Source organism: Ambystoma mexicanum, chromosome 7q (assembly GCF_040938575.1).
Source record: "Ambystoma mexicanum isolate Mex_15411 chromosome 7q, UKY_AmexF1_1, whole genome shotgun sequence".
Taxonomy (NCBI): Eukaryota; Metazoa; Chordata; class Amphibia; order Caudata; family Ambystomatidae; genus Ambystoma; species Ambystoma mexicanum.
The window spans coordinates 848,373,622-848,393,726 of record NC_090941.1 but is presented as its reverse complement, the minus strand read 5'-3'; the positions used below and the strand labels follow the sequence as shown (position 1 = coordinate 848,393,726).

Genomic DNA, 20,105 nt, shown 5'->3' with positions numbered 1-20,105 from the left:
CCCACCCCCCGCTCATGCCCCGTGTCTCCCTCCTGTTCCCCCCAACCCCCGCTCATGCCCCGTCTCTCTCTCCTGTTCCCCCCACCCATCTCCCTCCTGTTCCCCCCACCCCCGCTCATTCCCCGTGTCTCTCTCCTGTCCCCACCACCCCCCGCTCATGCCCCGTGTCTCCCTCCTGTGCCCCCCACCCCCCGCTCATGCCCCGTGTCTCTCTCCTGTTCCCGTTCCCCCTCACCCCTGCTCATGCCCCGTGTCTTCCTCCTGCTCCCCCCACCCCCCACTCATGCCCTGTGTCTTCCTCCTGTTCCTCCCACCCCCCGCTCATACCCCATGTCTCTCTCCTGTTCCTCCCACCCCCGACCATGCCCTGTGTCTCCCTCCTTTTCCCCCCACCCCCGGCTTGTGCCCCGTGTCTTCCTCCTGTTCCCCCCCCACTCATGCCCCGTGTCTCTCTACTGTTCCCCCCACCCCCTGCTCATGCCCTGTGTCTTCCTCCTCTTCCTCCCAACCCCCCGCTCATACCCCGTGTCTCTCTCCTGTTCCCCCCTCCCCCGATTATGCCCTGTGTCTCCCTCCGGTTCCCCCCACCCTCCGCTTGTGCCCTGTGTCTTCCTCCTGTTCCCCCCACCCCCCGCTCATGCCCCGTGTCTCTCTCCTGTTCCCCCCACCCCCCGCTCATGCCCCGTGTCTCTCTCCTGTTCCCCCCAACCCCGCTTATGCCCCGTGTCTCTCTCCTGTTCCCCCCACCCTCCGCTCATGCCCCGTGTCTCCCTCCTGTTCCCCCCACCCCCGCTCATGCCCCGTGTCTCTCTCCTGTTCCCCCGACCCCCTGCTCATGCCCCGGGTCTCTCTCCTGTTCCCCCCACCCCCGCTCATGCCCCATGTCTCTCTCCTATTCCCCCACCCCCTGCTCATGCCCCGTGTCTCCCTCCTGTACCCCCCACACCCTGCTCATGCCCCGTGTCTCTCTCCTGTTCCCCCCACCCCCGCTCATGCCCCGTGTCTCTCTCCTGTCCCCACCACCCCCGTTCATGCCACGTATCTCTCTCCTGTTTCCCCCACCCCCCGCTCATGCCCTGTGTCTCTCTCCTGTTCCCCCATCCCCTGCTCATGCCCTGTGTCTTCCTCCTGTTCCTCCCACCCCTCCGCTCATACCCCGTGTCTCTCTCCTGTTCCTCCCACCCCCGACCATGCCCTGTGTCTCCCTCCTGTTCCCCCCACCCCCGGGTTGTGCCCCGTGTCTTCCTCCTGTTCCCCCCACTCATGCCCCGTGTCTCTCTCCTGGTCCCCCCCACCCCCTGCTCATGCCCTGTGTCTTCCTCCTGTTCCTCCCAACCCCCCGCTCATACCCCGTGTCTCTCTCCTGTTCCCCCTCCCCTGATCGTGCCCTGTGTCTCCCTCCTGTTCCCCCCACCCTCTGCTTGTGCCCCGTGTCTTTCTCCTGTTCCCACCACCCCCCACTCATTCCCCGTGTCTCTCTCCTGTTCTCCCCACCCCCGCTCATGCCCCGTGTCTCTCTCCTGTTCACCCCACCCCCCGCTCATGCCCCGTGTCTCCCTCCTGTTCCCCCACCCCCGCTCATGCCCCGTGTCTCTCTCCTGTTCCCCCGACCCCCTGCTCATGCCCCGTGTCTCTCTCCTGTTCCCCCACCCCTGCTCATGCCCCGTGTCTCTCTCCTGTTCCCCCACCCCCTGCTCATGCCCCGTGTCTCCCTCCTGTACCCCCCACACCCTGCTCATGCCCCTTGTCTCTCTCCTGTTCCCCCAACCCCCCGCTCATGCCCCTTGTCTCCCTCCTGTTCCCCCCACCCCCGCTCAAGCCCCGTGTCTCTCTCCTGTTCCCCCCACCCCCGCTCATGCCCCGTGTCTCCCTCCTGTACCCCCCACCCCCTGCTCGTGCCCCGTGTCTCTCTCCTGTTCCCCTCCACCCCCCGCTCTGTGCCCCTTGTCTCTCTCCTGTTCCACCCACCCCCCGCTCATGCCCTGTGTCTTCCTCCTGTTCCCCCCACCCCCGCTCATGCCCCGTGTCTCTCTCCTGTTCCCCCCACCCCCGCTCATGCCCCGTGTCTTCCTCCTGTTCCTCCCACCCCCCCACTCATACCCGGTGTCTCTCTCCAGTTCCCCCCACCCCCCGCTCATGCCCTGTCTCTCTCTCCTGTTCCCCCACCCCCTGCTCATGCCCCGTGTCTCCCTCCCAACCCCCGCTCATGCCCCGTGTCTCTCCTGTTCCCCCCAGCCCCACTCATGCCCCGTGTCTCTCTCCTGTTCCCCCCCACCCCCTGCTCATGCCCTGTGTCTTCCTCCCACCCCCCGCTCATAATACCCCGTTTCTCTCTCCTGTTTCCCCCTCCCCCGATCATGCCGTGTCTCCCTCCTGTTCCCCCCACCCTCCGCTTGTGCCCCGTGTCTTCCTCCTGTTCCCCCACCCCCCGCTCATGCCCCGTGTCTCTCTCCTGATCCCCCCACCCCCGCTTATGCCCCGTGTCTCTCTCCTGTTCCCCCCACCCCCCGCTCATGCCCCGTGTCTCCCTCCTGTTCCCCCCACTCCCGCTCATGCCCTGTGTCTCACTCCTGTTCCCCCCACCCCCCGCTCATGCCCCGTGTCTCTCTCCTGTTCCCCCCACCCACGCTCATGCCCCGTGTCTCTCTCCTGTTCCCTCACCCCCTGCTCATGCCCCGTGTCTCCCTCCTGTACCCCCCACACCCTGCTCATGCCCGGTGTCACTCTCCTGTTCCCCCCACCCCCCGCTCATGCCCTGTGTCTCCCTCCTGTTCCCCTCACCCCCGCTCAAGCCCCGTTTCTCTTTCCTGTTCCCCCCACCACGCTCATGCCCCGTGTCTCCCTCCTGTATCCCCCACCCCCCGCTCATGCCCCGTGTCTCTCTCCTGTTCCCCCCACCCCCTGCTCATGCCCCTTGTATCCCTCCTGTTCCCCCCACCCCCGCTCATGCCCTGTGTCTTCCTCCTGTTCCCCCCACCCCCGCTCATGCCCCGTGTCTCTCTCCTGTTCCCCCCACCCCGCTCATGCCCCGTGTCTTCCTCCTGTTCCTCCCACCCCCCCGCTCATACCCGGTGTCTCTCTCCTGTTCCCACACCCCCTGCTCATGCCCCGTGTCTCCCTCCTGTTCCCCCCACACCCTGCTCATGCCCCGTGTCTGTCCTGTTCCCCCCACCCCCTGCTCATGCCCTGTGTCTCCCTCCTGTTCCCCCACCCCCCGCTCATGCCCGTGTCTCTCTCCTGTTCCCCCCACCCCCGCTCATGCCGTGTCTTCCTCCTGTTCCCCCCCTCCCCCCGCCTATGCCCCGTGTCTCTCTCCTCTTCCCCCCACCCCCCGCTCATGCCCCGTGTCTTCCTTTTGTCCCCCCCTCCTATGATGCCACTTGCTGACTTCTTGTTCCCCCAATCCCCCACTGATGCCCTGTTGTGTTCTCTTTATACACCCCGCCTTCCCTTTCCATGGTGGCCATCTTGGTAAAAGATTTTCCTTCCTACACCGGGACGCCGCAGGCGTACGGGTTTGGGAAGAAAAATCTTTTTTTTTACCACCCCGGGTTCCCACTTTGAGGGCCTAGGATGCTAGTGGTCTTCATCTATTGAAAAGGATGTTATGGTTACTGTCATGATGCCTACCTCCAAGGAGCCGAGTCCGACCCAGCAACCCCAGAGGCAGGCATCATTCCCCCCAGGGAAGTGCCAGCGGGCCCAAGCTGGGGCCCTTTGGACACAGTCCTGGCGCCTTAGGCGCCAGGCTCATGTTGGACCCCTGTCCTGGCGCCTTAGGCGCCAGGCTCATAAAGCTAGACATGTGTTCAAGTGTTTCAATGTGCACGTACCTGATGCAGACCATGCTGCTACATCCAGGCAATCTTGAGGCCTGAATGGAACTACTTTACCTGTGGGACTACTTTCCACCTGGGTGTGGTCGGGGAAGGATACATACCTGATCGGTGGAAGGATACATACCTGGAACTTGTTCCAAAGCTATTTAAACCACGCCTGATCAGCAACTCTTGCTTCGCGTTGTTCTGCTCCTTGCAGCTGGACGCTCACCGTGTCAGCTCCTGCATCTGGACTTCAGCCACGCCTGTCAGCATCCTGGGTCACCTGCAAAGGGAGATAAGAGAGAATTGGAGAGAAAGAAGACCTTACCTGCTAAAGCTGTATCACGGAGACATCACACCGACGATCCTGAAAGGGAAGGCATCATTTTTAAAAGCATTTCGTTTCGATCACTGCAGCGCTGCATTTCACTCACGTTTCCTGGGCACCTCCATCTTCAGCAGCGATCATCCGGATCCGCAGCCACTTCCCAGTGCCTAGAGAGAAAAAGACAAGAACACAAGGTGAGAGAAGGAAGGGAATAGGAAAAGCTCAGTTTCCTTCTAAGACTTACCAGTTGGGTCATTCCCATTTCATTTCGGGTCCTGCCACTTCCTGGCATTCCGGACCCCGTCCCCTATGGGGAAAAAAGACAAAGACATTGAATGAGCGAATGCAAAGACATTACCCGAACGCTCATCCAGAACTTACCTGTCATTTATTGGAACTGCACGTTTCACTTCGGCTCGGCGCCATATCTCCGGCATTCCGAACCCCGGCCCCTAAGGGGAAAAAGACATAAGCGTTAGCGCTTGCTGCAATAAGACAATGAACATTATTATTAAGCTTGAACTTTTGAACTTGCAACAGAACTCTTACAGCGCCTTACCTGAATAGTCAAGTTTATTTGAACTTCCATCAAACCTCAATCCAGTGAAGTAACTGGGTTTCAACGCGACCCTGCATCAGAAGCAGGATGGAGAACTCATCCTTCCAGACCCTAAGGTGAGACTTCACGGGGAATCGTGGAAGGGTATCGTGGAGGGTTGGAAGGAAGTGGGAGGCTTGAGCATTATTCCGTCAGTAGGTAATACTCCCTTTTCACGCACAGGGGAATATTCCTACGAGCCAGAGAAGCCAGAGTAGAGGGGCCCTACCTGTCCATCTTCAGAGTCCTGCGCTTCACCATTGAAGAAGCATCAGCACTCGAAGCCAGACCTGCGCCTCCGTGGGAATCAGGTGAGCGTGACAGTTACGTTGCACTAATAAAAACCTACGAAATTCAGTTAAAAAAATGTGTTAAAGGGACATTATGGTTAAGTTGCACTAATAAAAACCTATGAAATTCAATGAAAAAACTTTGTTAAAGGGACGTTATGGTAAGGTTGCACTAATAAAAACCTATGAAATTCAGTAAAAAAACTTTGTTAAAAGGACGTTATGGTTACAAGTAAAATTGAAAAACCCCTGAAATTCACCAGTTATGGTAAGCTAAGCAACCATAACTCGCGCCACCACTGTGCACTGCTAAGACTAACACCCAGGACATCAAAGATGACATCACAAATATCATTGATGACATCACATGTGCATTTACTTTTCATACAAGGGGTTGTGAATGTAATGTTGGCCAAAAAATATCAGGGATTATCGGGAGATGTGTAATGAATTACATACTTCATCACGCAATGTAGCGTTCTAAAGAACATTCCATTGCAGTGTTATTTCTAGTACAGGAACCAACTCATACAGAAATGTAGGTATTGGCTGCAGCATACACCAAGGAGGTGCTATATTTGTAATTTTCCAAAGTTATATAATAACGCTGTGAATGCTTCTGTATCAGACTTTTCCGTACTGTGAAGCTAATAATGCATCACTTATTACATATTTCTACTAATACACACAAAACATAAATAGACTACAATGCATACAAATATGGGGCTTATATATGGAGAGTAAAGTAAGCAAACAAGAGGCAGTACCATTAGCAATTGTGTATAATCTACATGATTGTATTCACGCACAAAAATGATTTCTGTGTTTCAGGCCTGCTTCTACCCCTATATATGTACATCATAAGATGCAATTAAATTGTAAGGAAAGTAGTGTAAGAACATGTGAGAATAGCAATATCTATAAATGTAATACCTTTTAGAAAGTTAAGTTTCTGACTGTCAGTAAATAAACCCACCTGGCCTAGATATGGCAGTGAACAAAAAAGAAGGGGCTAGACATGTGATGACATCAGTGATGTCATCAATGATATTTGTGATATCATCTTTGATGTCCTGGGTGTTAGTCTTAGCAGTGCACGGTGGTGACGCGAGTTATGGTTGCTTAGCTTACCATAGCTGGCAAATTTCAGGGGTTTTTTGATTTTACATAACGTCCTTTTAGCAATGTTTTTCACTGAATATATATATATATATATATATATATATATATATATATATATATATATATATATATATATATATATATATATATATATACCCTCAACTTGTGCCATGGACACAACAAGCAACCAAAGACTGCTGCACATTCAACTAGCATAATGGGATTCTTTTTTGACAAATCATAACCCATTGCTGCTGTTAACCCATTGCTGCTCTTAATTTATTTTTATTTTGTTCTGTTATCTGTGTATTTTGTTTGCATTGCATTATTTGCTATATTTACACATATTTTAATAACGTTTTCCTGATCTTGTTGTATTTCTCTCATTAGTACCCGGCGAGGTGGGTGTGGCGGCCTCCCTACCAATGTGGAGGCTCAGAAAGTAGTCTTTACCACACGGTATATACCATTTTCCGAGTCTCCTCAGAGCGGTAGGCCGCCATCTTCCCTCGCTGGGAATCAGGTAAGTGCGCTCCCGGGTCAACATCCCCATTTCCACATATTTAGCACCCCAACCCTCTCCCCACTTACCTTGTGTTTCCTTCTTCCTAGCTGGCACCGGAAACAGTAGTGTTGTCGGCGCATCTCCGACTCCCGAATGGTCACCATGGAAAGGGACAAGGGACTACTTACAGTGCCCCTCTCCCCGATCCATTGGCGCACATCTTTTTTTAAAGTTTTTTCTCGAGTTGAGAAACGGTTAACACGCCATTTCTCAACTCGAGAAAAATACACTATTATTCCCCTGGTACAACGTGCCAGTGTACTAATAGCAATATAACCCTCTGAGATGGGGCATTACCACTTAGGTAATGCCCCGGGGATCACATTAATGCCCTCACTTTGCTCTGGCTCCTAACTAATGGAAGCTAATGTACCTAAGGTTCTTAAAGAATCATGGGTACCTCCCACATTAAAAAGGAGACCCTCACAATCCTAAAGATTACCAGCCCATTACAAACGTGCCTTTCATGTTGAAGATCTTGGACAGGGTTGCTTATTTACAACTCCAGGACCACTTAGAAAGGAATTAGCTTCTTAACCCAAAACAATCAGGTTTCAGGGCCAAACATAGCACTGAAATGGCTCTTCTTGACCTCAAGTCAAACATTGCTGGTATTGTGGACAAAGGCAAACCAGCACTCCTTATGCTGTTAGACCTGTCAGCAGCGTTTGGCTTGATCGATCATGCACGGCTGGTAAAAAGATGAGTGGATCAGGCGCACTGCTCCCTATCAGCCTCCCAATGGATTGCATCCTTCCTGGGTCCCAGACATGCGCGAGTGGCAGTCGATAATGTTAGTTCCACCCTCGCATTTGTTACCTGTGGAGTACCCCAGGGTTCATGCATTTCTCCCACCCTGTTTAATGTATATATCATGCCCCTCCTCAACCTTCTTAAAGTCCTGGATGTCCAATTTACTAATTACGCAGATGACACCCAGGTCATAATTCAATTAACAGGTTGACATACTAGTGACAGCAACACCATTAATTCCATCTATCACAATATTCAGGCTTGGATGGTGACCAATACATTAGCCTTGAATGTGGAAAAAAGTAACTACTGTTCATCGTCTCTGGACATAAACTCAAGAAATTGGGTTCTGAGTGTGATACTTTTGTCATAGCTAACAACAAGATCAAGGTGGCAAGATCAGAAAAGACCTTGAGAATTACATTAGACGCAGAATTTTCTATGAAGCCGCAGGTGGCCCACCTAAAAGCCACATGCAGTTATGTGTCTAAATTACTCCATCACATTCGCCCATACATTTCCCTGCAGAACAGGTCCTTGCTCGCAACTGCATTTGTGAATTCACGTCTTCACTATGGCAACAGTCTTTTGGCTGGAACTACACAAGCAAATATCCAGACTCAACAGGTCATACAAAATAATGCTGCTAAAGATGTTTTTGGTTTTCCCGCAGAGATCACATCCCTGAGGCTAGAGGGAATATTCATAGGCTCCCTGCAAAACAATGTATCACACATAAAATTCTTAACCTCACCTTTAGGTGCCGTAATGCTGATGCACCTCAGTACCTTTCCAATTGCCTAACCCCTTGTAGTGTAGGTCACTCGTTGCATTCCTATGATGCTACAAAGCTCTTGCTACCCAGATTCAAACTATTGAGCTTTGGAGGTACCAGGTTTGATGTACAGGCTCCTTGGGCCTGGAATACAATTCCAACTCAGTTACGACAGGTGACGTCTCTTTCTGAATTTAAAAAGAGAATCAAGACCTATATTTTCAACCTTGACCCTGATTAAATTGGACCATCTTGTGCCTTTACTCACTTAGGTTTCCGTATGGCTGTTACTGTCGTGTTCTATGTGCACTTTGAGGCCTGTGGGCGATTTTAGCGTGATATAAGAATTAAAATGAAATCAAACTAATACCCCTGGGCATTATCCCTCCCCCTCCCTTGGTTTATATTGCTAAAATAATATTTATATTGTATGATCTTTTAATTTGCTTGTTCATGTTGGGCAGATTTCGTTTTGTAGAGTTGGAAGCTTTCCGACGTTCATAGCAATTTACCTTTTAGGGAAACATTCGCCGGCCATGGGGAATGCAAACATTCATTGCATGAGGGCTGTGACGCACTTCACGGTTCACTTGTCCTGTGCTCGACTTACCTATTGTGCCACGCTTGGCTCCACATCCACGAAGCAGCTCGTGGTCTGCTTGCCCGGCCCCTTATGAGCAGCCGCAACTTGCCCGTTTGGTGCCATGCACAGACATTAGTTATGTTGTTTTTCATCAAATTATTCCTGTGGTATGGTGACATCTAAGGGTTCTGAGGGGAATATGTCTGCTAGCTCACAATTAGGTGCTAATATTGGTTCCTCTCACAAAAGTATCCCTGGCAGGGGGCAAGGGGAGATAGGCTTAATGTTACTGGTACTCAAATAGCAGGTAAAGTCGGATGGGAAGACTCTTTTCTGGCCAAACTGGCTGATGGGATCTGTACAGTGGCTAGAGGATCTTGTTGAAGGGAGAAAATGGATCAGTTTTAAACGATTGACTCTAGTTAAAGATCTCAAAGATTGCACAATGGGGGAGTATAGGAAGCGGAAGAAAGCTCTAGTGAACAAGATTCCGGATGAATGAAGGGGTTGGCATGTCTGGCTGAGAGAAAATAAGTCTGAGGGTTGTATGGCTTCTAAGGTATACCAAAATCTAGACCAGTACAAAGAGCCAAATAAGGACTTGTCAAAATGGTCAGAAATAATTGGATCTGAGATGTCTGAAGGCAGATGGCGGAATCTGTGCAAGAATGTGGCTCTAACCTCTTTTAATCTGCGGGAAGGGAGTCGCCAAATCAAAATTTTAAACAGAGTGTTTTGGACGCCACAAAAACTACATGCAAGAGGTTTAGTTGATTCAGATGCCTGTTGGAGGTTTAAGCATGCTAGAGGAACTTCTTAACATATGATTTGTGACTGCTATGAGTTAAGATCTTTCTGGAGGGGGGTCACTATGAAGATGATTGAGATTCTTCTGTTGCACAAAGATTATGATTACACAACTTTAATTCTGGGAAAAGATGGCATGGTGGAAGATCTCTCTTTCCCACAGAGAAGTTGGTTATTCAGGGAAGCGAATTCCGCCATAAAAATAATCTTGAGGAAGTGGAAAAGTGAGGAAAGGCCAATGATTTCAGAAGGGAGTTTTGGCATTTTTGTGCAGACAGAAACATTTTTCTCCAGGCAGAATGCCTTCCGGCACTAGCTAACACTGTGGCAGACTTGAACTTCAGATATCTTCAGGACAGAAACGATTGGAAACTCAAACCCACCCTGTTTCTCCTGTTAAACTCCCTTTGATGTCTCGTCCAAATCGATCTCTTTGCCTCTCGCCTCAATCGCCAAGTTCCCAACTTCTACAGCTGACTCTTGGACTCAGAGGCCCTGGGGGAATGATAGCGAGGTGGCTGGTACAAATTCACAGAAAACAGGTCACTTTGATTCTGGTGAACCCCTTTTGGCCCTCTCAGGTCTGGTTCCAGGCCCTTCTGGAGTTAGCTATGGATATGGCCAGACTTCTCCCGTCATTTCCCTTCTTGCTTATGGATCCAAAAGGTCTTCCTCACGACTTAGTAGTACAGGGACACTTAACCCTCATGACTTGGAAGATTTCAGCGCTTAATGGGATTTCTCAGGCCTTTCGGGGGACGCTTATCAGAGATCCTTGGGTCACATCAACTAAAAGAAGCTATTGTCCCGCTTCGGCTAGATAGGTACGTTGGAATGTGGATGGACTACTGGATCTCATTTCTGCCCTCGTGTGGAAGTGGTAAACTTTTTGGTTTCTCTATTCAGAGATGATAAATCTTATCAAACGATGAAAACCTTTATGTTGGCCATATCGGCTGGACACATTCTAATGAATGGTGAAGCGGTGGGCAGGCATTTTCTAGTAAGGAAAGCTCTTCAGTCAATCAGGATCAAAAACGTTGTTTTTGGTTTATTTCAATCATGGCCTGATAATCATTTATTTTCAAAGGTTTGCTGCTAAGATAACCATGGTACTCTACTTGTTTGCTATTAAACCTGTGTCCGATGTTAGGGCCTAAGATGTGGATAATATGATTTACACTCCAGAGAGGGTTTGCTTCCTTTATTACCCTCAGAACTCAGTGCATGTCCACTTCTGTTTCATATCCTTGTTTTGAAGATTACCTAAAGCTTTGAGTGGTACAATGTCTCAAATGTTTCGAACAGATGATTGTTGGTTGGGCCTCTTGGGAGCATCTTTACCTTATTGCAAACCTCATCACCCAGTTTCAGGTTGTCCGTTAGACCTTTGGGTAAAATGTATAATGTATAAGGCGGGTATTAATACGCCACTCTTTGGAGCTCATTCTACTAGGGGACCTCTGGCTTCCAAATTAGCGGTTCTAGGAGGTAAACTAGAACAGAACATGGAAGCCGCTAGCCCAGAGAATTCACCTTCAGAGAATTCTATCATAAAAAGATAGAGCATGTTGCATGGAATGCTTTGCCAGGGCTTTAACTTTGCATAATAAGAAGCCTCCAGTCATTTTGTGGAATGGCTAATCCCCCTCAATAATGTGAGGGGAGTTTAAATTCTCTATAAAGACACAGAGGCTAGTATTACACCTCCCACCCACCGGTGTTTGTTTTTCTCCTTTTTGGCCAGTTTCGGTTTGATGAAGATCCCAACTCTTGTCGTCAAGATCTGGTACAAACTCAACCGCAGAAGCTCAAGTTTGGTTCTTTAATGTATTGGATTGTGTCATTGGTTGTGGCGTTTCCTGTGATTGTGCAATGGTGTAATGCAGCTTCAGAAGAGGATGAGAACATGATGTAGCTTCCTTTTATGAACTGACATTGATTGTGATTGGTCAAGATGAGTCATGTCTCATGACGCCATCTTGCCTTGAGACTGTGTCCTTTCCAAACATGTTGGAAATGTTATACATAAAATAGTTTTTCAAGTGTTTTCTTTGGTGTTCTTTCAGAAGAAAAGCGGTTATAAGCATAACACTCACCTCCGCATCTTAATATATGGAATGTAAACACTCTCTCACATTAGTGAGGGGGATTAGCATTGTATAACTTTCGCCACTCCACATACAGCGTATGCTTTGTTTGTATCAGGTCTGAGGGTATCTCGCCAACAAGGTGCATTTCTGGGTATCCTCCGTACTTTTGTTGTCGGGCGCACTCAATCTTATCTCGTCTTTTCGATAATTTCTTATTGGTCATCTTTTTTCTCATGTACGATCTATTGGATACCGTACATCTGCAATTGCACAAATGAAAAAATAATATATTGTCCAGTAACATTTATGGCATCCTTACCGGAGTAAACTCTTTACCCTAGACTTCAATTAATATCTTCACTCTATCACTACTGTTTGTTAAATTATATATTCTGTAAATCATGTAACTCATCTGTCAAATAAAAAGATAAACAAATCCATCATTTCAATTCATCATTATTTCTGAATTCCTCATATTATTACATTATGTTCATTAGCTTCCTTATTACATAAATGTTAATCAAATCAATCATTGCAGTATTATGATTCTTAAATGTCTTCTGTTAACAATCATGCCTGCGGGCTTGATGCGCTATACAAATGATAAATAAATAAATAAATACATACATACATACATCAGCGAGTGGATCAAAAGCCATTCATGGATTTTGTTGTTCTTGTACTAATCGCTATTTCGCTACGCGTTTCGGACAAACTGGCCTTCTTCGGGAATTCTTCTGATCCGTTTTCCTATATATGACTTGTCTTGTTTTCCTTATTCTTTGGACTATATCTATAGGCACCAACTGAATTTCTTGTCAATCCAGATTATTCTGTTTTCTCCCCTTGCTGATCAGATCAGTCCAGTCCTCTCACTTATTCTTATCGCCCTGTCAATCCTGTGACAGAGTTTTAAGGTCTCTTCTTTCTTTCTCCCGTCAAGAAAACGCAGTATCCCCATGACCAGGACAGAAAAAACAAATACTTCCACTGGCAGCGCCGGCGTCAGGGCCTTTTCTTTTTTTATTTGAATGTGGATCCGGGGCACTTTGGCGACCCAGTCAGTCCGGGGTTTTTGTTCCAACTGCACCTTTACTTTTGCTAGTATCCTGCTCTTCCGTGTGAAAGTGAAGCACAGCTGACCAAAGTAAAGATGCGCTTTAGTTTGCAATGCCAAGTATGACCAGCTTTGCTGCAGAATCTTACTGGGCAACATCTAGAGGGCCTTGCACTGTCAGGCCAGGGTGCGGAAAGGGGTTCCTATATTTCTAAAAAATAATACCATTGTTTATGGTATATATTGTTTTTTTTAAGTCTTGTGTTATTTCTTGTAGGCTAGTTAGACCCTGTATTAAAAGTAAAATTAATAGATGGCCTTACCGAGCAGTCTGGGAGATGTACAGGCATGGCTTTCATATTATGTGGTGATGGGGGTCATATGTACCCCCACCATCCAGCAGGACATACTCAAAGTGTTTGTTATGCTTTGATGAGAAATTATGAAATTGAAGTGTTTTTATTTAAATGTTCGATGTTGGAACATAGAAGTGTGTGTGATGCATTTTGAATTATGCTTTGAATTACAGTGTTCCTTTTCTGAGCACGAAAATACAAAGAGTGACTATTTATGATCAAATGTACGTCACTACAGAGCACAAGCACAGATGACATACATCATGAAACCTTAAGCATATCCTAAAACGCACTGCTGCTTCACAGTCTTTGCAATGCATGTCGGGAAACCAGGTAACTTGACGGATGATACAAAGGTGATTCGATTCACGCTGTTGTGAGATATGTTTCAATTTGTGGGCGTGTTGGAAATGTAATGAGGATGTATTCGTCAACAGCGAATTCTATGTAACTGCCTTCACAGGGTTGAAACACACACAAAAAGAAAGAACCGAAAATTCGCTTCCATGTCCCAAAAAGATACCAATTGTTATAAACGTTTGCCATTATCAGGTATGGCTCGGTCACTAATCACGCACCATTGAAATTAAGCATGCCAGAAACAAATGTGGCATTGTAGAAAAGACAATAATTGACTTAAATAAGGCGAAGCGTTTTGAAAGAAGTTGCGGCATCACGTTGATTTGCCTTCTGAAAGGCCCAGCGTGCTTGGAAGCGTGGCAGGGGAAAAGTCCCCGTCGCCATGGCAACCCTTTGAGTAGGCGCATTGTACGGTGCGGCGCTGCTGAAGGGCTCTGTCCAGAGCAGGCCCTGCGCTGCCTGATTGCAGTGGGCGGAGTTTCACTCTCTGCAGCTCTCATCATTCCTAACTCGTGCTCAGCTGTGCAGGGTGGCGCCGCGCGGGACTGACTGCCTGGCTGAGGGAAGGAAATGCCGCCTCCAGCAGCCTGCGCGCTCCTGGCGCTTGCGGTGCTCTGGCTGCAGCCTCGTCCGGCGGAACAGATGACCAGGACCTATTTTTTCGGGATTGTCGAGGTGGACTGGGACTACGCCCCAAGCGGACAGAATGTTATCACGGGACAATCCATCCAGGACGACGAGTAAGCGAAATACTTTCTGTCGCAACGGTCTTTCCGTGCAAATTGCCCCTGTGAGTTGAAGAACATCCTGTTTTCTTTTCTTTGCCTTCTGGGATTTGTAGTCTTGCTTTTATCACAGCAAATATCAAAACTACAAATAAACACAATGCAAAGTAAAAAACCAAAATATTTCTCACGCCTGGCACGAGGCAAAACGGGAGCTCTGTAACTGCTGAACCCATATGCATGCATAATTGTTTGCCGACCTCATACCCTCACCCGGAATAATTTGGCTCACACATTGTTTTCAAGTTTTGGCAATAAAAGGCCGTAGGTTTTTATTGTACAGATCTGGTTATGGAGAAAACAATAATCACATATCTTAGTAACATACTTTTGGGCACCAGGTCTTGGGGTTACCCCCTTTGGCCCGTACCCGCCTTCTCATGTCCCATGACTTGTGGGCACCGCACAGTGCCTTGTACTACTTTTCCTTTTGTTCTTCTCCCTTATGTGTAGGGTGGGATGGTTTTGTGGTAAAGAAGCAAAGGTTTGGAAGGCACTGAGTAAACCGTGCACCTCCTGTGTGTTTGGGTCCCCGTTTAGGGTCCACAAACTGTTTTCTCAGTGCATGCCGCTCTGTATTTATAAAACCATGGGTCTTTGATATGTATAGTAGTGGGGGCTGTTGTGTTCCAGCCCCTGGCTGGATAGCCGACTGTCTGGCCCCCTGGGGGTGGGCAGGTCTTTGAACCTGATCCCTGCCTGACTATTGGTTTCCTTAGGTGCTAGCACCTTCCTGCATGAATTAAGGGTGAGGTGATTGCTCACACCTCACCCTTCCTCAGCTTTGTGTTGCAGAGACTGCATGTCTCTCTGGCTTAGGGGAAGGAGAGGAGCAGATAGGGGGAGAGGTTGGGCTGCCTGTCTCCAGGCCTGCTGATGGCAACAGCAGTTACCCTGCCTCGTTTTGGGCGTGTTAGGCAGAAACCTGTGCAGTCTCCTTGGGGACCACTGCAAAAGGTTTAGGACTACAGGTGTTGGCAGTAAACCCAATTGGTAGCAGTCTGCACCACCCAGATTTTCCTGGTAACTGTGGCTGAGCAGTCGGACTTCTATCAAGAAGAGTTAGGCAGTATATATAGTATACACATTAGGTACCAAAATACAGTAACACAAGCAAACACTGACCAGAGCTTTGGTATAAAAGTATATAATTATTTATTTAAAAACACGCTTGTAAAAATACACTAGCACTAATATGGCAAGCAAGTTCAAACACAGTCACTATCAATATATATACATCCCTGATTACTTATTGAACAAGTCTTAGTTAAAACACCACTTATTTGCAGACAGAGGTGAGCGCTTAACATAAGATGGCACTCCAATAAGATAGTTAAAAAGGGAGGGAAAAGGCAGAATTAGAAAAGCAAACAATACCAACACTTTTAAAAGAACCACAGCAAGTCAAGAAAGGCAGGGTCTACTGTACAGCAAAAAGTTCATACGCCAGGCCCACTCTTGGAGAGAGCAAGGCAGAATGTGTCCAAGATCACACAGTTGAATTATACTTAAAAAGTCTTTGCAGATAGTTCAGAAAAAGTTAGTTAACAGGTCCCAGGTCACCCCAGGATAGAGAGTCAAGGATTTACAGGACACCTTGATCAGTCTGTTGTAAGGGGGACCTGGCGGGACACAGTACCTGAAATGGTGAGAAAGCTCCAGCGGGGGCAGTTGTTCCTGGCAGTGGGTGCAAGTTGGTGCTTCGTCCAGGGGAAGATAAGATCTCGACGTGGAGGAAAGCTGGAGGTTGTTGCACTGCCAGGGAAGAAACCAGCCGTGGAGTTTCCAGGTTAAAAGGTACTACCCTTTTATTCGCGGTAGTGGTGAAGCGTGGCTATCCGGCCGCCGGGGTGCTTGGCACGGGCGATTCGACCACGAGACGATCCAGGAAGTTGAAAAGAGGGCCAACTGGTTAACCCCACCAGTTCAAAGGAAGAAGACTCTCCAGGATGAAGATCTTCTCTGTCGTCGGGAAGTGATGAGGCGGTTCAGCAGGGCTCCACCGGTGGTGTCGTCGTTGCAGGTCGGCTCAGCTTCTCCCTCTTCGGATTCTTTAGGTCCTGTGGCGACTTCTGAAGTTCCAGTCCCCAAAGCCCTGCTTTTATGCAGAAAACCCCCATTCATCAGTACTAGCTGTCACTCAAACATGCCACTGGGCCAATCACACAAGAGTGCTACTTGAGTTGCTGAGGTGCCTAAACCCCACCCCTCCCACACATCATGTAAACCCAGACAGAGTGGCACCACTTTTGGAGGCTTCTGTGCAGAAGCCTGCCAAAAGTGGAACAAAGAGCTCAACTTGGGTTGGAGTTACAGAGGCGAACACAAACACCATTTTAAAACAGAGTCCTGGCAAAAAGACCCAACCGGGGAATAAATATTATATAAATAACCCAGCGGTATCTTTAACATTACACCAAAAAAAGTGGTGCGTTTAAAATAAATGGGAAAATCCCATAGAAAATATTCCGGTGGAATATTTTGCGTGGTAACCACTGCCACCAGCCAGAAACTTGACGAGGGGGGGACTGCACAGTGCCCCCTCGAAAAACAGACCCAGGGGCAATCTAATTACCCCTACCAGTACTTCCACAATATGATGGTTTGTACTGGTTCTGTTCACAATTTAAGACTAGTAAAGTCAATGGTGACTTTACATGCCCTGGGAGACAGTAGTCAGTCCCAGGGTATGGAGTCTATGTTTGGGGGGTCACTATGACGCCCCTCTGTTACTGCACTGAGGGTGCTGTGTAACACACTTACCAAAAACGCATGAAACCCTAGGGAGTAAAAGAGCCCATAAAACACATTACAAAGTCAAAGGATATCTCAAATCATGTCTAAGAGTGGGAGAAAAAGAGTCTTACTCTTAACAGGAGAAAAAAAATAAACCCTAAAAATCCAGCAAAGCTGCTGGGGGACTCACTAGGCTTGGGGATATTAGCCTATACAGAGAATTCTCCCTAACAGGGCGGCCCGCAGCATTGCCCATAACTGATGACCCCATATGCATGCATAATTATTTGGCGACCCCATACCCTCACCCAGAATAATTTGGCTCACACATTGTTGTCAAGTGTTGGCAATAAAAGGCCGTAGGTTTTTATTGTACAGATATGGTTATGGAGATAATAATCACATATCATTTTAGAAACATATTTTTGTGCACCGGGTCTTGGGGTTAACCCCTCTGGCCCGTGCTGCCACACGTTGGCAGGATGGCGACTAGGTGACTGACCACGTTCCCCCAAAAGTATCTCCTAGTGGCAACCCCTGGAGGCTACAGTTGCTGTACTTTCTCTAAAGAAATGTTCCATGCCCTGGTTTGATAAATGGGTGCCGTCTTTGTGAAAAAGGTCCGGGTCACCCAGTGTAATGGCCGGGTGCTTTATGAAGCCCTGTCCTCTTGCTGGTACAGAATTTCTCTAGCCCCCTGTTGAGTTTTCTTCTAGAAATGTCTATCGATTTGTAGCAGTTGGGCCCCTTGCCATGTCTTTCTGGGTAGGATGGCCGAGAAATATATTTCTGTTCCCCTCCAATTATTTGAAATGACTGCTAGGGAGGAGCACATTTCCTCGAATACATTTCTCCTTCCAGTGGATACCAGGTCATTGCCCCCTAGGTGTATGACCACAAATTCTGGCGGTTCTCTGTATGCAACCAGTTCTGCTAGGGTTTCGTGGATCTCGGCCCATCGTAGGCCTCTGTATCCCCACCATGAACAAATGGTGTTTCTGAAAGGTGGCCTTTCTTTGGTCTCCTCTGCCCATCGGCCCCTCCTGAAGATAAATGAGTGGCCAACTATCCATGCTGATTGGAGAGCGGTCCTCCCTTCGCCTGTTGTTTCTGTAGGAAGGGGGAGAAAGAAAAATGAGGGAGGATGGCTATATTAGCTGTGGTCTGATGTATCTTTTGTAGCAATCTCACTTCCATACCCCTATGTATTTTTAGTTCTTGGGGAGCTAGGCCTCCTTGCCATGCTGAGGTGGCGGTACCTATTCTGAATGAATGGGTGCCAAAACCCTTGGGTCCCACCCTGCTTTGCTGATTGCTTTCATCAGCACCCCTTTGAATTGGTAGAAGCTTAGTGCCGAGGCGTCCTTGTGGATTAGAAACCTCCCCCCTTTCTTGGGCCTTTGCGTGTGATAAAGGTTGGTGATATGTACCGGCAGTTTGCTGCCTCATCAATGCAACAAATGTTGATGGTTCTCTTGGCCCCAGTTTTTGATTGTTGGATTTCTGTGCTGACGCTCTCTTGTCTAACCCTGATCTCCATGACACCCAGGCCGTTGGTAGCCTTTGTGCTGGAGGCAATGAGCTCTCCAACATGGAAAGCCCCGAAGTATGCCAGGAAAAAAGCTGTTTTGAATAATCTCGTATGGATGCCAGCATATGGCATCCAGCGGGTTTGCAATTTGTACCAGTTTGTTGAAATCCAGGGGGCGGCGGGTGTTCACCTGGGGGCCCTCTATTCTACCCCATCCTTTCATTGCGTAGGAAATGAGAGCGCTCTGCGTGGGGTCTAAATCACCCCGTATTTTTGAAAAATACGAGATTGCAACTAGGTGTCTTTTTGCCCAATCTCTCTTAAAGCCTTGTTCATGCGCCCATTTGAAAAATATTTCTATGTCTTTAATCGTTATTAACTCTACATGGTTTTCGCCTGTGGCTTTAAATACTGTTTGTAAGCACTTACTGTACTGCGCCGCGGTGGTGCTTGCCATTGCTTTCTCTGCCATCTCTTTTGGGAAGCCCAAGGAGTTGTTGGCACCCGTTATTGAGGTGCGTGGTTCTTGTTGGGCATCCCGGCCATGGCTCTCTGGCACTGGCGTTGATGCCGTTATTTTTGATTTTCCATTATTGCCCAGCGTTCCTCTGGTATTGGTGTCATCTGTTCCTGGGCGTGTGGCGCTAGCTCCCGGAATCTTGGCCACTGAAAGCGAGATAAAGCATCTGCAATGTTATTATCCGCCCCAGTGATGTGCTTTGCTTTGACCGCAATGTTTTCTTGTAGTGTGACTGCTGTGATGGCTCGTAGGACTTTTAGCACTAGAGGGCATTTGGTAAACCTTCTGTTTATGGAGTCTACTACGGCCATGTTGTCGCACCAGACCAAAGGTTCCGTGTTAGCTAGCCTCCTGCCCCAGGTGTGTAATGTTAGCCAAATGGGAAATAATTCTTAGGAGGGTGATGTTCTTAGTCCACCCCGCCTGTTGCCATGAGTTGGGCCAGTGTCCTGCCACCAACTCTGAGTCTATTATGGCTCCAAACCCCTTACTCCCGGCTGCATCAGTGAAAAGGACCCTTTTTGTCCATGTGTTCAAAGGCGTATGCCCAAGTGAGGTCCCGCTGAAATCTTTGAGGAAATTCCCCCAAATTTCCAGTTCTTGTTTCACCTCTGTGCCTAGCCAGATGTGTAGTTGGGGTTTGGTGTATGATTTGATTTTTAGTTCCAGACTTCTGGAAAATGCCCTCCTTTTGGGGGATTATTCTAGCAGCGAAGTTGAGACTCCCTGGTAATGATTGAATTTCTGTAACTGTGCCCTTGTCTTTTGTTTTCAGGCCTTGTATTTTCTCCAGGAGTTCTGCAATTTTTGTCTTTGGGATCTTGCATAGGCCCTCTACAGAGTCCATTTCAAAGACCAAGAAAATTATGTTGGTGGCAGGTTTGGTTGTTTTATCCTTTGCTAAAGGTATGCCCCACTATGCGGCCATTCCTTCTAATTCGCCAGGGCCTTGTTGCATTCATCAGAATTTGCTGGGCCCATTACCATGAAATCATCGAGGTAGTGTACTACTTTGGTCATCTGTT

At 48.2% G+C, this 20,105-nt stretch overlaps 1 protein-coding gene across 1 annotated transcript in view; it reads left to right on the top strand.

Moving 5' to 3' along the window:
- The first annotated feature begins 13,958 nt into the window (after positions 1-13,958).
- The window catches only part of HEPHL1 (hephaestin like 1), a 537,160-nt gene continuing 531,013 nt past the window's right edge, over positions 13,959-20,105 (top strand). Inside the window, exon 1 of the mRNA XM_069639277.1 lies at positions 13,959-14,248. Within this exon, the coding sequence (XP_069495378.1) occupies positions 14,079-14,248 (170 nt within the window). The 5' untranslated portion in view covers positions 13,959-14,078. The remainder of the gene's footprint in view (positions 14,249-20,105) is intronic.